Source organism: Netta rufina (assembly GCF_964035555.1).
Source record: "Netta rufina genome assembly, chromosome: 1".
Taxonomy (NCBI): domain Eukaryota; kingdom Metazoa; phylum Chordata; class Aves; order Anseriformes; family Anatidae; genus Netta; species Netta rufina.
The window spans coordinates 142,361,015-142,378,975 of record NC_140123.1 but is presented as its reverse complement, the minus strand read 5'-3'; the positions used below and the strand labels follow the sequence as shown (position 1 = coordinate 142,378,975).

At 46.3% G+C, this 17,961-nt stretch overlaps 1 protein-coding gene across 1 annotated transcript in view; it reads right to left on the bottom strand.

Annotated features, from left to right (window-relative positions):
- CACNA2D4 (calcium voltage-gated channel auxiliary subunit alpha2delta 4) overlaps positions 1 to 15,796 on the bottom strand; it is a gene marked incomplete at both ends in the record, with an annotated part of 112,839 nt that extends 97,043 nt beyond the window's left edge. Inside the window, 5 exons of the mRNA XM_084303707.1 lie at positions 1,130 to 1,292; positions 2,939 to 2,998; positions 4,483 to 4,599; positions 10,806 to 10,887; positions 15,708 to 15,796. Coding sequence (XP_084159833.1) covers positions 1,130 to 1,292; positions 2,939 to 2,998; positions 4,483 to 4,599; positions 10,806 to 10,887; positions 15,708 to 15,796 — 511 coding nt within the window. The remainder of the gene's footprint in view (positions 1 to 1,129; positions 1,293 to 2,938; positions 2,999 to 4,482; positions 4,600 to 10,805; positions 10,888 to 15,707) is intronic.
- Positions 15,797 to 17,961: the final 2,165 nt, after the last annotated feature.

Genomic DNA, 17,961 nt, shown 5'->3' with positions numbered 1-17,961 from the left:
CGGCACATACAAAGCTTCTGCTGCTTCCTCCGTCTCCTGTTTGTCCTCCAGCCATAGCAAGAGCAGCTGGACGGTTTGTGTCTAGCCATACAGACAAGAAATCAGATAGCAGGGCACTGCGTCCCTGCTGTCTCTGACAGCAGCCATTTGGCCACCTTTCTGTGTGTCACTGCAGGCAGCAGCCTACCTCGTGTTCAGCCACAGCCAGCTCTGCTGCGCGCAGGGTTTTAGTGTCTGGGGCTCTCAGACCAGATAAAATTAATCTAAAATCTGGCGAGAAATAATGCTCCCTCTATTGTCCCTCTAAATAATGTACCAGTTGTGAGATCAGTCAACAGCGCCTGCCTCGTCTGGTCCTGAGGCTTAAAAATGAGCTCCATCTACAAAAAGAAATAATAGAGCTTTTTTTTTTTTTTTTTTTTTTTTTTTTTTTCTTTTTTTTTTTTCTTCTTCTTCTTTCAGTAAAGAGCAGTAAATCTAGAACAGTTGTAACTGGTGCCTCAACCTGAAGTTTCTGCATTGCACCCACCAGCTGAAAGAGGGGCCAGTTTCTGGTACGTGGCTGGAGCAGTGTGAATGTACAAGGGGGAGAGGAGGAGAGGACAGACTGTGCACAAGTGACTGCCCCCCAGGCTCCTTCAGCTGCCAGAATGCCAAAGGCTTGTTGAGATAGGAACTGTCATGTCCCAGCAGCAGTTGTGAGCTGCGTCCCCTTATGAATACAATCACTGGGAGCTCAGTGTTCCCATGAGGTGTTAGGGCCTCAGAACACAAAGGTGAAATCAAATTTTCTCAGCTGAAATTGATTTTATCATTAACACGTAAAGACCTTGATCTGACCCTTCATACAGAATAACAATTTCCAATAAATTTACATCACAGTTCATTTCACAGCTCCTTTGTTTGAGTAGATGGACCCTAACAGACTATGCTGCCTGCCTAAGCCCTCTCACAGTCACAGACTGAAACACAGACATGATCATGCCTTGGAACAATGCCTTTCCAGGCTTTTTTTCTTTTTCTTTTTTTTCTTTTTTCCTTCCCATCCTTCATTTTGGTGTTATTACTCCCTGGTAGTTTCCACAGCAACATATTAGCAGTGTGAAAGTAAAGGCCAGTGGTCCATTACCTTTGTTGTAGACATTGGTGGGGAGCTGGATATCGCTGTATGTTGTGTTCACCAGCAGGTTATTGAAGTGCTCATTTGGCTCCAGAATGAATTCATCTCCAAGCTCCACGTAATTGTCATTTTCATCCTTCTCATTAATCAGGAGGGAGTTGTAGTAATCAAACTGTTGATGAAGACAATGGAAAAGGGAAAGGCAATGAGAGAGAATGACATACATTTTTATCAATATTGCTTGGAAAAAAAAAAAAAAAAAAAAAAAAACAAAACACACCAACAACACAAAAAATGAAAGAACACTTTAAACAATAAAAATGGGACATCTGGAGAATCTGGGCTTCGAATAGGATCAAGATGAGCAACAAATGATAGCCATTACCAAATGAAAAGTGTAAAGCTGCCCAAATGATGGTTTCTGCCCAATTTCTTATTGTCAGGTACCCATGTTACTTGCGAGCATGGTCATAGCCAGCAGCCGAAGAGCCACCTAAGAGCAAAGGGACACAGTGACAGATTCCCATGGTCCCTCAGCATTATTTGAATTTCTAGCTGGAGAGGTGGAGTATCTCAGTGTATCTGGCTCCCAGGTTTACTACAGGACATGCCTACGCTGATCCTAATTGTCCAGTCTCTACAGCTGTCGTCTACTGGATTTAACTCCTAATGCATGTCCAGCCAGGGTTATCCCTTCACTGTGACTCCAAGCAGCAGGAGCTCATCCAGAGCAAAGGACAGAGCGGAAAGTGCTTGAAGACAGCACCATTTTCCTCCGTGAAGTCCCAGTGAGGATTTAGCATCTACAGACGCATTAGTATCTCCAGGATAGTCTCCACCCTTGGATAACAGTTGATTTTATAGTGTTTTATTCAGCTTACCTGAGAGAAAGGATATTTAAGGATATTCAAGCATTACCAGTACTCAGGGGTGTGAATAGGGCCATGAGCCTTGACTCACTGTGAAAGTAGATGACCCAAGTAGCATGACCGTAATGTGATTCTTAAACAAAGAGGTAAAAGAGGCAAAACTGATAAGGTAGCTTGGTTTCAAGAAGGGTTTTCATTCCTTGCCTTTTCCAACATTGACAGTTGTACTTGCAGGGGTAGCTTGTACTTCTTCTACACACTGAGTGTTTGTAGTATGGATAATGGACTTCATTAATCAGAGTTTTCACTCCAATTTCCTTCACGAGCAATAATCCCTTAGCTTAGTTACAAACAGTTATTAAGAGAAAGCCAATTATCCTAATTGGACAACACCAAACTGTCATCCAATGGGAAGTCCTGATGCACGCTTGTCTGCAGGGTAGAGAAAAGATGATTGGAACTGGTGAGAAATTCTTCTCACTGGGATTCATGGTTTTCTATGGGCATTTGTAACATTATGGCTTTTGCAACAGCACCCTCCTCATTGCTCATACACTCTTGATTTTTAGCTCATTCTCCAGGAAAGTAATTCAGGAAGCACCAGCTAATTTGCACTAACGTGTCATGTAATAACTCTGTTGAGCAATCAGGGTATTACCAATAACATCATGCAACCAACTGTCTTCCCAAATCCTTCCCATTCCTGAGCCAAAGGGACTAACCTCGCAAGTGTTGCTTGGCTTGGGATCTGCCAAGGGAGTTGCACTGGTTTCTAGACAAGCTGAACGTCCTGAAGACAAAGAAACTCCTAACCTGGCTCCTAGACAGAGGTTAAGCATGCTATGCCAAGTGTTAAAGGTGAGAGGGTGCTGCTAGACCAGCCTTTGGGCTGGTCCCTCTGAGGATATGAGCCATACATGTATTTTGTCACTGATGGTGATAAACTTACCTCCAGTGAGGAGTTGTACTCATGGTTCAGATCTGCATCCTCTGCTGCTTCCACCAACCGCTAATGCAAACAGATAAAGAAAGAGGAGGGATGCTGTGGGAAGTCCCCAGAAACTTTTTTACCACTACCAGGAATTCAAATAGTGAGAAGATGTGACCACTTCCCTTCACTACAACACAGTCATGGGGCTAAAACCCCTCTTCTCTACCTCCTGCTGACCTGCCATCCTGTGCCACAGCTTTACAACTCGGGAGGTGTATTTACAACTATTTATGGCTGAGTGTATTCACACCTGCTTACCCTGGAGTCCCTATTAGACCCCAAGTGGTCTCAGGCATCACAGGACACACACACACACACAAACAGAAACATGTCCAATTAGACAACAGACATATCTCATTTTCCATGAGCCTTTCCAAAAAGCCATGGGAAAAGCATCCCAGACCCAGCCTGATGTCAGTATCTTGTCAAAGGAAAACGCCTTGTGGGAGTCTCAGCCTGCTTTTGTTACTGAAACACCATGACTTGATTTCATAGAGGGCTCAGCGAGGCTAGGGCCATTTATAAGCTTTTACCATCTATGGGTGCCAGTATAAGCACTAGTATTCTCCAGCATGATGCTTCAGGGCACCAATTCTCACTTTGCACAGACTGGGGAGGAATCCAGCTAAACATGCACATGTTTTCAGAGTTACACAATTAGTGACAGTCTCAGCAAAGCTACTTTTTGTTCCTTCACAAAGGGTAAGGCAACCCAAACACTGGAAAAGGCTGGCTGTGAATTTAATGTTATGGGCCAAAGCCCTGACTCTAACTATGCCCACATTTCACTTTGAGAGTTAAATGATGTGTTTCTGGATGGCTTTTCCACATTAGATGCCTTAAACAGTCAAGGCTCTGTGACTACAGAAATAGGCTTTTTATAGTGGGTAAATATAAGGGAATAAGATAGACCCTTAGATGCAAGAAGAGGGGCCATAATGATTACCTGCTCTGGCCTCCGACACAGCAACATCCTAAGTCCACTTGCCACCTTCTCCGTGTTTCCCCCTGTATGCAGCTGGAAATCCAAGCGCCTTCCTTGCAGCTCATGTTCAGGGGCTGCAGGAATTTCCCCTGAGCCACACACACAGCCGAAACAAGCTACCAGTCTTCAATGGCCAGTGGGCATCGTGCAAGGATGAACTTTATTCCCACTTGCAATAGGCTTTTTTCCCCCCTCGCTCTTTAAACAGCTACAGAATTAAACATCTTTCCTCCTAAGAGTGTTCGTTCCCTCATATTTATTCCTAGACTTTGTTTTTATCTTATTTCTTACTCTGGGCTGACGGAGAAGCCAGCATTCCCTTGTCTGAACGCCCACGCCCTCCCACCAGCGTCTACTTAAAGCTCAGAAGGAGCCAGCTGCACCAGCAGGCGCTCGCTTGGGCAAGGAAGTCCTCGTGCTACCTCTGCGCCCACGCGCTCCTGGTGCAGGCAGGAGAGGGGGACTGCTGTGGGGCCACCAGGAGGGGACTTCCTTCCTGCAGCCCCCCTGGTCGTACCTCAACAGCTTCGACCTTCCTGCGGAGCATGCTCTCCATCTGCTCCGAGAACTTCTTCACCAGCTCCAAGCCGTCCACCTCTTTGATCTTCAGAGTCGGCTCCACGTCTTTGTACTTCTGCCCAAGGGAAAGCAGAAAATGCTGCTGAGCAGGAGGCCCATAAGGAGAGGGTGAGACTGTTATCGTCAACTGGGTATTGCTTTGGGTAAAGAAAGGTGCCTTGAAGGGACCGGCCTGATTTAGCACCACCTCCCATCGTTGCCTTTCCTCCCTTTATACGTTGTAATTTGGGAGCATGCAGATCATTGACCAGAACACAAAGCACTCTAATTCAAATCAACCGATCCAATTATGAGCTTGTGGTTGTTGAAAAAAATGGTGTACCTAGGAATTGTGAGCTACTTCATGCTGTCTCCACTGGGAGAGACACCGTAAGGAAGAGGACCTGGATCTGACAGCTTCAGAGCTAAACAGTTTCTTCTGGCCATGTACATTGTAAGCATTAAAAACCTGAGAGTACTCCTAAAGTGGATAATTGTAATTTACTTCCCTAAGCCTGCCCTTTCAAGACTGCATACAATAGTCTTTATGTCTTCTTTTCAAAAAAGTCCTAACACTAACAGAGATAAACAGAAAGAAGGGGGCAAAAGACCTGCAATGGACACTATTTGATTAACATTAAAAATAATAATAATAATAAAAAAAAAAAGACAGAGCCTTGTCTCCCCGGCAATGATACTCTTCAGTGGAAGTGTAGAGGCAAATGACTGGATTTCCTTGGTCCCTCATCATCACTTCTCTCTGCAGTATGTACACATCCCCTCCATCTCCATGTTGCATTAGCAGCAATCTCAGGCAGGGCTGTGCTTCTTGTGCTGGTACAAAATGAGGAGGTGAAAAGGGTGAGGGGATGGCAGGGGCTTTTGCAGCACTTTTCAATTTAGAAGTGTGGAGGAAAGACTTTGCATGTCTTGAGGATGAGCAGGCACAGCTCCTTTTGCTCAAGCAGCTCACTGACCATCAGGGAAGGCAGCTGAGAAGAAGCAGAGTGAAAAATGCCTTGAGGATGGGGCAGGCTGAGGATGTCAGACAGAAATAGCAGCAGCATCCCGCCTGCAGCATGCACGGCAGAGCTGCTAGCTCTGCCTGGTGTGATTAACAGCGAGGGTTTTACTGGATTAAAAATGCCAGGCCTCACATCCCCTCTGCTGCAGCCGGGTAGCTTGGACAGCAGGGGATGAGGAGGAAGAGGTCAGGATGAGCACAAAGGTTAGCCCAACCATGCCGCCGAAAGAGGGATGTGCAACGGCCCCCTGAGCCAGGGCCCAGGCTGATGACGAGACCGCAGCACACATCCCAGCTGGTGCCTGTCCCACTTAGCTCCGTGTCATGGTTTCATCAGGAGGGAGGTGATCCCTGCCATGCCACGCTTTAATCGGGCCCTCCTCGGGGGGAGGAGAGTAATCTCTCCTGGGTGAGCTGGCGAAGGGGAGGCTGCACCAGCACACGCCTTACACAGCGACCTGCCGTCGTTTGCCTTGGGTCACGTCTTGAATTAAAAGAAGCAAAGCTCTTGCCTCTCAATTATTTTTAATGTGCTTTTGACACATTGACAAGTAGAGGTTAACAAAGAAAAAGCAATCACAAGCAAGCATGAACAGCCTGCTAATATCATACACATCTCAGCCCTGGGAACTAGCCAGTGCTGGGAAGGTGTGGCAAAAGAAATGTTCCCTGCAAAATTTCAGTTGGCTATTGTGATGGATAAACCTGGTTTGGGCTCAGATCCCCTTTGAGCTTTTTTCCTACAAAGGATCCAGCAAGCTCTTTTGTATCTATATTACTGCTGCTAAAGTCTCCTACTATTAATGAGTATTTATTGCAAGAGTTCCTAGAGGTAGGCAACAGGACACCTGTTATTTCAAGTGCTATCACCAGATGCCATGGCAGAAAGATGGTGAGCATCAATGCTGGCGCTTGTAGACAACCAAACACAGCCCAAGTTTAGGGCTCTGGTTATCAGATCTCTGTATTTTATGGCATGGGAATCAGCCACAGGCTAGGGAGAACTGACTGAAGAGATCTGATGTAAAGAAGGGACCAAACATGCAACTGAAATAACAGATCTTCTCACATACATCTAGCGCTTTACTCCCTTAAAAGAAGGAGGACAATTCATTACGCTTCTCCTTCCGTGGGGGTGGCAATTTAAAAGCGGAAGATCCAGAATTCAGAATCCAAAGTTTTATCTGTGAACTGAGATGTCACCAAATATATTTTCTCGTTCCCACCTCCATGAAATTAAGCCCATTGAAGTATGTAGTGTTACATTACTCACTGCTAGTGAAACTATATTAAGAGTGTGAAAGACGTTCCTTTCATCTTTACCCAGAAAAATGTCTTGACTGTACTTATTTGTCTGTTCTTTGCCATGTAGTTGTTTGTAGTGCTTTCTAGTAATTACACAGCTGGAGCAGAGCCCTACTGTCCTCTCTCAGCCCTATCCACAAGGGAAAGCAATTGGCACTTCAACCTCAGAAGGAAGCAGGAGTTAATTCTCAGAAACATTTATAATGCATCATTAACATCGCAGGGGAAAAATTAACTGTGGGGCCTGCCGAGGCCAGTTGGTGTTTGTTTCACTCAGAGGCAAGCCAAGCCCTGGGGAGAGGAGGAGAACCACCCTGGGGATCTCTTTGCGTGCTTGCAGTTGGTGGCCTCAGGCCTTTGGTGACTCTGGTAGCCAACAGCAGCAGCAGGACAGAGGTGAGCAGACCTAATAAACCACAGGTTCAGGATCTGCTTCACTCCATCTGTGTTTCCCTCTGCTGTCCTAGACCCCATCCAACATTTTGGCACACATCCATCATCAGCAAGGCAGGCTGATGTGCCAGGCAGGCATACAAGCTTATCTTGATCACCGCTGTGCAATGGTCAAGAGAATGCAACAAATGCTTCAGCCATCAAGTCAGAGCAACTCTTAGGCTTTTTCTATCTCTGTGAGGTTTAATTTGATCATATCTTGTCTGCTCAGGACTGAGAGCCACCTGGGGGCTTTCTCAAAGCTCCCTGGTCCAGGGTGAGAACCCACCCTCGTGGATTCAAAGACAGCTGCTGGTTCACCAGGACTCTGTGAGCAATAAAACCTGGCAGGAAAATGAGTGTTTGGGTTTGCAATGTGACATTTAGTTTCTTCTGAAGGAAAAAAAAAACACAACACAGAACCCCCAGAGGAATCCAAACAAACTGTGTAACCCACAACAGGAAATTTATGCCAAATTAAGAGAAGGTTTACATGCAAAACATTCAGGTAACTGAGGAATTATGGCTCTCAGAACAATAAACTAGTTACACCATACCTATCAGGCACAAGGGAAACATAAAGTCAACTTTGAAAGCTACTGCTTGTTTGTGTTTTCTCAAAGAGAAAATACCCATTGATTTAAACAAGCCCCAAGGAAAGAGCTGTCTGGCACTCTGCACTGCATTCCCCACCCTTGTGCTGGCCTGCACATACTAACCCACAAAGAAATATTTCATGTGAGCAAGAGGCAATGGCCCCAAAATGAGAAAGGCATTTGGGGAGCACACATATTTGAATTTCCAGGGTGCATTCTTCTCCCCTGGCTGGACTTCTCTGTAGTCTGTGCACCAGGGCAGCGATCCCCATAAAGCCATTTGGAGTCTGCAAAGGTTTATCTGTGAGAAGCATGAAGCATGGAAAAAGCTGCCTGTTAGTAAGAGGTTGGTCTGCAGAATTGTATCAGGGCTCAGAGGGAGCCCTCCTGTGCAGTCTCTGGTTTGAGATGCTGATTTGTGAGGTGTCCAACTCAGAGCTTGCTGAGGCTGATAGAAGGACTGAAGATGTGGGTGCTGGCTGTTCCTCCTGTCTTTTCCATTATCCCATGAAAACAGGGAGAAATGAAAGCTTAAGGAGGGGGACTTGAAGGGTGAAAGGTAAGCCTGACCTCTCTGAACTGCTTCGGCCAGGGTAGGGCAGGACGTGCATTTGGGAGATGACTCTTTGATGGAGTGTAGACAGAGGTAGGCTGGATCAAGCTCATCTTTTCCCCCCTGCTGGAAGTGGTGACAGTGACTCACTGGAGGACATTTTCTCTCTGAGTCATGGGTGACACTGTCCTGTTCTGTGCTTTGCCTCTGGACCCCACTATCTGCCTGTGCTGCATCCAGGCCCCAGGATATGCTCTTGCAATTCAGACACCTTCAACTGTACGAGAAGGAACCTGGACTGGGGCAGGCACATGTCATTTTATAAGGCCAAAAGGTCTGTCAGGTCACCAGGAAAAAATAGCTCTGCCTCAACTCCCCTCAAGACAAACGCTAGATTGGATTTGGCTAGATTCAGACTTCTTTTTTCATCAGTTTTCTTCTCTTTCAGTGAATTATACCAAAATCTGATGGTTATGGTTTTTTGTTTTTTTTTTTTTTTTCCTCCTCCAAAATCCAGTTGCTGTGACTGTCACTCCTAGTGGTTCTGTACCAACCTCCACAGGTCTCCTGCAACCCCTACCTCCAAAAAAGATCAAGATCCCAAGAGACAAAGCATGCAGTGTGGACAGAAGGAGGTAAAAGGACCCAGTGCAACACCTCCAGAGGACCAATGCAGCACAGCTATCTATCTCAACACCCACCTCTCTATGCCGTGGCTGCCATCCTTGGCCTCCACCATTAAGTTTCAATGATTAAATTTCAATTCATTTTCAAGCTATAACCTGTTCTCCATAGCCCCACTGACTTCTGGACCTTAAAAAAATGTGAACTCTTAGTCTGTTAAGAACAGTACCCACAGAAATAGCACAGGCTGGCTGTATTCAAGCAGCAAGGAGAAGACAGTGAGAGCAGTATTTCTTCAAAATGTAAGGTAGCACTGTTGACACCTTCCAGAAAAAAAAATCTGGAATCTGCAGACTTTGCTGGACAGCAAATACCTATCCAGCATGAGGCACAGATATCTGACTATCAGATAACCCTAACTTGTGTGTCCTGCACACTTTGCCTCTAGCACTACCACTTGGGAAACCTATGGTAGAAAAGGCACTGCATATACACCATCAAAACTGCTAAAAACCCAAACATTTGCTTGTGCCAATATCACAACCACAGCTGCCTCATGATTAGGCCATTAGGTACCCATATCCAGGCTGAAAAATTTTTGTGGCATGGTTGCACATTCCTCTTAAGGACTGGTGATCAGCATAGACCTTTGTGACAAATGCTAAAGGCCTTTCTCAGCCGAGGCTAGCAAAGGTGATGCTGCAGAAGCCTCCCCTTTCCTCCAGGGAGAAAGCAGTGCTGTGAGGACAGGGGAACAGGGGGCTCATCAGCAAGGCAACTCCAGTGATACCTGGAGTTTTATTTACTTACGTACTAGGATGTAGGTGTTATTAGACAATAAATAAATAAATAAATCAGATGCCCAAAAGGACTAAGAAGCAATGCATGGATTGTGTTGGCCAGAGAAAGACAAAGGATTTGGAATTCCACATGGGGTGGAGAAACACGCACTCAAGTGTGTTCAGCAGCCACCAGGTCCCTGGAATAGCAATCGTGGGGCCTGATTAATACAGCCTGCCGCAGCTTTGGACAGAGATCATTAAGATGGAAAGAGGAGCAGCCATTCACCTCTGACTTAAGGAATCAAAGGCTACAGGGCAAATTCTCTATGGGTGCAAACAGGAAAATTTAATTAAAGTCCCTGGAGTCACAACCTTCAGAACAGCAGCGTCTATTTTTCAGGACGTGTCCCTCAGAGACCCTGTGCAAAGGGTAGTTTTAAAGACAATTCAAAGAGGGGAAAGTGCCTTGATGAGTCACTGGTGTGAGACAGAAGAGGAAGCAGGAATAAACAGGAGTATCTGCTGGAGAGCTGCAGGAGGGGACAGTGGGGTGGTGACGAGCAGATGAGTGATGAGCAGGCAGAGAGGGACTGATGTGCAGTTAGGAAGGGAGGACTGAAAGGCCAGTATGAGAGGGAGTGAAGTGATCACAGGGAAAGCTTTACAAGTACTTTGAAGAGTTTTTTTTTTTGTTTTTTTTTTTTTTAAACAATTGGACAATTTAGCTGGCATTTGGCCATAGCTAGTGAAGGCAGGATAGGCATGAAGTAGATCACCCTCTCTGCAGTTCAGCATAGCTATGGGATATCTCTTATCATGGATATGAACCCACATGGTTTTAAAAGTTAGCTAGAGAACTGCATGCTTGCCTTCTTCCACCCCAGATTTTCTGTGGAGGGAATTAGGTCGGAAGGCTACATGGGGAGAAGCAGCAAGGCCAGAGGAATCGTCACAGCTGTTGCCTACCTTCTGCAGCAGGAGAGAGCCTGAATACTTGGTTACAATGGAGTACAGCTCCCCACCAAAGGCATCCGCCCAAGACTTCACCCTAAAAAGAGGAAAATCAATATTAATAATGCAAAGGCAATAGGACTGCCTACTTCTTCAAACTGTAACAATTCTATCTTCCTGAGCATTAATCTTCTTTTATTTCTCTGAACCTCTACAGTGAGAATAACACTTTCTCTCCAGCCTGCTTGTGAGACAAGCAGCAATAGAAGCAAGAGATGGTGGTCTTGAATATTCAGCCTCAAGACACTGGCCAGAAGGTAGCACCATGGAGTTCTACTCGTCTCGGCCACTGCTTGCTGACTCAGAGTGGAATCTGTCTCATCTAACTCTAGAGGTCCTAAAGTTGCATATTTGGTCTTAGATATCGTCTGGTTTCCTCTGTTTAAGTAAAGCAAAATAAATAGCTCTCTGGAGACAGTTGTCTTCTTTGATTACAGACAGAGCCTAGAATGAAGGGGCAGACACCAAACGTCAGGACAGCTGAACAGAAATAAGCATCAGCGCTGAAGGAAGTTGTCAGGACTCAACCCTAAATTCAGTTGCTAGAGCTGCATGGGGCAGAGGCTAACGAGGCAGATGAATCCACTGCTCTCAGAGGAGGTACTACAGCTTCATAATGCCGGAGGATATTATGCACCTCCTCATTGTAAAACGCTACTCGCATTTGTGCCATCCTGTAAATAACTGATGATAGCAATACCACATGGAGAACATAAGGATGCTGAAGAGCAGCCTGAACACTGAGCCATCCAAATGAAAATAGATGGCTCTCATAATTGACAGAGCACTTCATCAGAAATCTGTTACATGATTCACATTAGGCAGTTCCACCTACATGCAGTTCCTTCAGCAAGGATTCACTTAAGAGAGATTTATTTAATGGAATAAATGGTCTTCTCTGCTTACCAGAAAATACCACTTATTTATGGGCTGCAGAGTCTTACCTAAGGCTCTAAGTGGATGCCTCCAGGCGCCCAGCAGGCTTTAACCCCAGGGCCTGATGGCCCAGCACATCACACCATTTTTATGGCAGAATAATATTCAGATATAAAGATGAGCTCCAGAGCAAAGCCAGTGCAGTAATAGTGGAATAATCCTTATCCTAAGACTTATCCTAGGGAAGTCTGCCTGCTCAGAGTCCTCAATGGCAAGTGCAGGATGATGGGCAGCCATGGGTTGGGATTTAGAGCCTCTGTAAGACTTCTGCTCTCAACAGCACCTCTCTTCACTGTCTACAAAGGGACCACAATGCAAGTAGGTGCCCTTTGTAACCACTCCTTAATTGGCAACAAGGCATTCATTTCCAGCTGCCGAGTGTAAACCAGCACCAGCTGAAACCAGTACAACTCCATTGTTTGGGCATTGTGGGATGCATCTTACTTTGACAGCCAGGGCTTTTATCTCTTCATTTCATTCTTAGAGCAAAAAGAATACGGGAATTTGGTAGGAGACCAGGATTTATTGCTGCTTCTCAGACTTATTCTACCATACCCAGAAAAAAAGAAGAGGATAACACACAAAGACACCCCGTGGGATGCTTTCCTGACTGCTGTAGTAACTATCTTATTGCCTGAGGATCTATGAGCCAACATTAACTTGATGCCCCACCAGCAGCTGCTTTTACAGCTTTTATATATGAGATGTTTTGTGCTGACATTAACTAATATTCTCCAGATCTCTTCACTTTCTACTGCAGAAAGAGAGAACCTAAACATGAAGTTTGAGACAGTAATTTTATCAGGGAGATTTATTTTTACCTGTTTTCAAAATTAAAAATAAAAAATCAGTGGTATGTGGTCGTGCCTTTTTTTGTTTTGTACTGTGTCTGTGGCCATGCATGTGACCCTCTTCCTACCACCCCTAGTAATTTTTCTACTCCACATGGTGGAAGACTCAGGGATATTAGGTTCTGGCTAGTGGGTGTAGTTGGGCAGCTTCAGCAGAACGATGCAGTTATTGAGGCAAAAGGTTTGCAATATGAGCTTAGCAATTAGTAATCAGTAGAGAAGCCAAGCACAAGGCACAGCTTCAGGGAAAACCAAGCCCCTCTGCTCAGGGAACTGCTTGGCTGTAACATCGTCAAGTCCTGGTGCCATGCATTTACATGGGATTCTCAGCTTTCATAAAAACAGGAAAGGGGGGGGTTGCGTTTTAGCCTTTGAGGCTATGTTAAAAGAAGCCTAAACACGTGAATGTTGAAACACGCGGCAAAAGCAGAATTCAAGGGAAAGAAAGAAAGAAAGAAAGAAAGAAAGAGTTCAGGATTGGCATAATGTCTAAGCCAGTCTCCAAAGTGTTAAGTGCTAGCTTGAGCATTCAACTCAACAGTGACTCCTGTTTGTGACTTTTTTTTTCTTTTTCTTTTTCTTTTTTTTTTTAAACATAAATAAGTGAGAGAAAAGGTCAGTCTACAATTCCGCTGGCTCCATGAGCTCAGGAGCAAATGGATAGAGGTGGCTGGGGCAGCCTCGAGAGGCTGAACCACACTGATATTCAGCTCTCCCACCAGCATTTCTTGATGTGCCCAGCATGCACAGGCGGAGCACCCAGCCCAAACCATCCTCACAACTGCAAGCAAGCCCATGCCACGGCCAATTTATAAACAAAGCAGTGTCTGGAAGACAAGAGGAGGTGATTTGTATGGCAAACTTGCACCCCTGAAGCATTGCTAGCAATTGACCCAGCAGAATTTTGCACCCCTGGAGTTAAAGCCAAGTGACCTTTGCAAAGACATAAATAAGCTGGTGATGAACCGAGTGTGGTGCCGCAAAGCCAGGCATGACTTAGGAGCAGAAGAGGCTGAGTTAGCTTTGTGTCACTTTACAGTGATTAGATTCAGACGGTGCTTAAAAGCTTTTAGTTTTATGTCCTCAAAATGTCCTTGTGCAAACTATGAAGCAGGTCCGTTTTCTGCTGATTTACTCCCTTTGCTCCTCTGGCCAACGTGCTCTTCTCCTGAAATTTCATTTGAAAAGGGCAACTTCTGTGTTGCAGTCAAATTCATGACTGGATTTGAAACACCAGGGATTAATTCAGCTGTTGGTCTGGTTTCGGTACCAGGAGAGAAAAGCTCTTTTTCCATGGTTTATTCTTTATTCTTGTACATGAGTAAGTTCCAAATTGTGCAAAGTGACGCAACTCTTTTCTCAGTAGTAAAGGGCTATCACATTATTACCAAACACATCAGAAAAGGATTTGGTCAGAGATTGCCTGCCTGTAATCCCTGCACTTGTATTCAGTGGCAAAAACAGCAGAAAGGACAGGCTGTCTTCTTAATGCCACAGATTTCAAGGCCAAAAGGTGTTTCCATGCATTTACTCTGGGCACAGAAAATCTTTTTTATTTCCTCTTTTTTTTTTTTTTTTTTTTTTTCTTTTCTTTTCCCCCACAGTCTGAATTTAATTCTACATTGATTGAATTTTATTCTACAGTTGAGGTAAATTTCTAATTTTGTTCTACAATACAGACAGGATCTTGTTCTATGGAACGAAAGGAGAGAGGAATATTTTTAGGGAGAAACTGCCTCTTTTGCTGGGAAGTTCCCTTCAGATGGATCCCAAAGTCCTGTCTCCAGGGCCTGTTGTAGAGCACAGCGACACTGCTGCAGTTTGAAGGGTGTCGTCCCCGGCTGCACAGAGAGGTGGAGGTGTGGGGGTGGGTTGGGCACTGCTCTGCACAACCTGGGCATCCCTTCTGCAAAACCCAAATGAGAAGCATTTTGCTGAGGCAGGGTTTGATAAGGGCAGCCAAAATGAAGGTGGTGGCAAAGTGTCCTGAGAGGCCCCTGGTGCAGTGCTTGGTAATCACGTGAGCCGTGCTGGTGAGCACACCTGCAAGGGTCTTACTGGGACTTTTTGAACACAAAATGCTTTCTCACAGTGCTGATTCTGGCTCCGGAGGACTTGGGTTGGTCTAGAGGACATAGCTCTTTCTGAAACTCGATGGCAGCATTGTCTCCTCCCCGCACTAACCCCCTTCCCTGTGCAGACCAACCCATCCCAGCCATAGAGAAGATGCCCCCCAAGCACTTTTACCAACCACCTTGCTGAAGTTTTTAATCCTTACAGGATTTAACTTGCCTAAATCAGCTTAACAAGGTGAGGTTTCCACAAGCTCAGCTTGCTGGGCCCTGCTAGCCTGCTGGCGGGCACCGAGGTGGAGCAGAGTGGCAAGACAAGGTGCCGTGGTCCCCATCCTCTATTCAGCCTCCCCGCTAGCATCCACTGACACGAATTTGAACACACGAATAAATACGAGCATGTATCATGCAGGCTGCATGTGTGCACCAGTGAACCCTTGTTTTTTTCAGCCCCCAGCACAGCAGGCTAGCACAGGGATCAGTACCAGTGATATATAACAGTAAGAAGAGCCGCAGACCTTGCTCTGGCAATCTGGCTCAAGCATTGAGGAGAAGACTCATCACCCTAACATGCCGCACCTATGGCTCCCCAGGCCGTATCCTGGCCAGCATGGTGTCCCCGCAAGCTGCCCTGCAAGCACCCATGAGAGCAGCCCTCAGCGCAGGCTCTGAGGCTGCCTGTGTTTGCCTCCATGACTGAATTACCTGGGCTGGGGGTTTGTGAACGTGCCTGTACACTGCCTTTGCCTTTTACCACCCAATGCAGCAAGTGGAGCATTAAAAGATGTCCAAGTGCTCATCTAAAGCAGATGGGTATCACTGCCCTGCTTGGCGAGCAGCGAAAATGGTGCTTCGGCATCAGCGCTGGAGCTGGGAACCGAATCCATGGCTCCCATGCCCGTGTCCTCTCCAGGGGTCATCACTGCCACCTTTCACAATGCCTCGAGGAAATGCCAGCCCCCTCCCACCCCACGCCGCAATGCGAGGGAAGCACTCACGTCTCCAGCGGTATCTTGGTCTGGGGCCGGGTGGAGGGCAGGAGGCAGAAGAGGCAGAGCAGCAGCGTCGGGACGGCCCCGCGCCCCATCCTCCATGCGCCGACCATCAGCGAGGGGACCAGCCAGCAGGACGTGGGGGGTCCCTGCTCTTCCTGCCGCCCCAGGGGGGTCCCCGCGCGGCCCCCGCCATGCTGCAGGCCCGGCGCCCCGAGGAATGGCCGCACCGGGAGGCAGCTCCGTGCCCGGAGCTGCAGCGGCTCCGTAATCCCCCGCCAGCCCCTTAATCCCCTGGCCGAGCAGCAGCAGCCGCAGATTTAGGGAAGTGGAGTGGGATAAAATCACCCGGGATTACTCTGATTCCTGAAGACGGGTCTCGGCTTCTCCAGCCGGAGGTCAGGGCGGCCTGTTTAAAGGGGTCTCATCCACGGTCCTGAAGTCCCCCCCCCGACCTTTGATTTCTCCTTCCCATGCCATGGGGTGCTGAGTGCCCTGCTTGGGCACCTTGGCAGTGTCCAACACATGCCCAAGACTGATTCATCATCTCACGGTGTCTGGAGGCCTCATTCGGGCCAGGGAAGGGGAGATGAATTGGGCAGCAAGGAAGGACTGTGCCCATTAATCACCTCCTAATGTGAGTGATTATTTATTAATAGCCGCACCTCTCCATTTGGGCAACACTCAATTGAGATTGCCATCCCCTGATCTGTGTCTGGGGACCGATGAATTAAAGGAGGCCGACGGCTAAACTTGATGAACAACAGAGAGCAGCAAAGTGCACGCTCAGATGAGGGGCACGCTTCAGAGGCTCATTATCATCACGGGGAGTATGAATTATAAATAACTGTAGATTCAGCAGTGGAAAGATTATAAATGATGAGAGAGATCTGTTGAACAGCCGGTGGCTATGTTTTCTCCCGTTTGTTAGAATATCTTCCAATCACCTTTTGCACCTTTAAAAATGGTTTGTTTTACATGAAATGCAAAGCTGTGATAGATTGTCAAGTTTCTCATAGGAATGTGAATGGGTTAGCTGCCTGTCAAACTACTGAAGTAAAACCAAGACCCCTGCTATAGATGTGCTACTGAGTGCAGCGTTGGTGCCACACATTAAATGGGACAACAGAGGTAGCAGAGAAAATACAGAGAAGGGAATAGAACGGTGATATGTGGAATCGAGGTTAAATTGTATGATGTAGAGGCTTGAAAGCCCAGGGTGAGCAATTAAATAATTACAAGGCTGACTCACCCCCGGATAGTATGTTTTCTGCATTTATTGCAATCTTTACTCCAGACTGAGTGTCTTTTAAGTTACAATCTTGTTCAAGCACATATTGTGGGCCCGAAGGGCTGAAATTTCCAGATGATGGTCTTAAATCTGTGCTGTGCAAAGGGTTACATGGGAAGGCTGAAATGGCTCTTCTAGACCTTAAAATCTACAAAAAATCAATTTCTACGCACATAAACTCACACTCTACAGACAGTGCCTTCAGGGTACCACGTGGCTGTATAGCAAATGGCATTGTTAGCAGATGAAGGTAATAGACAGACAGGTCTGGATCTTACCAATGCATTCCTCAAATGTCCAAAATGTGCTGTGGGGGCCCTGCACTGAACAGGGGCCAGCACAGACACGGACTACCTCTCAGAGGACTCTGATGATGAGGCCAGTATGGAGAAATATCTTCCTCCCGTAAATACTCACTGCAGACCAGGGGTGTGAGGTGTTGCCCATGAGAATGGAAGGAGCTGGTTGCTCTTCCCTGGACTGTGATCATGCTGCTGGCATGGGGGACCACAAGGACAAGCTTCTCTGCCTCCTCCTCCTTCTCTTCTTCCTCCTTCTCTTCCTCCTCTTGAAAAGAAAAGGTTGTTCTAGGAGGGTCTATGAAGATCAACCCATCAAGGTCTCATTTCTCACTTACCAGGATTAAAAATGAGGGGTAGAGTCCAGGCCTACCAGGATATTTGTCTGGATACTTCAGGAAGGACATGATAAAAATTCACATGCTGGAGAAAAAAAAAAATAAATACAGAAAATAGAGAGATAGATCTGAAGGCAGAAGCATTTTCTCTCCACTTTGCAAGGATCCATAAGCAAATAGTTATTCTGAGTGATTTTTGCAGCATCTTTTTGCTAACCCTTCCAGTCATCTTGTGCTGTTTGCAGCTGGGACCCAGTTTAATCCAGATGGGTTCTGGCAGGAGCCCTGCTCTGTGTTTGGAAAACCAAGGAAATGCAGCAACATGCTGAATT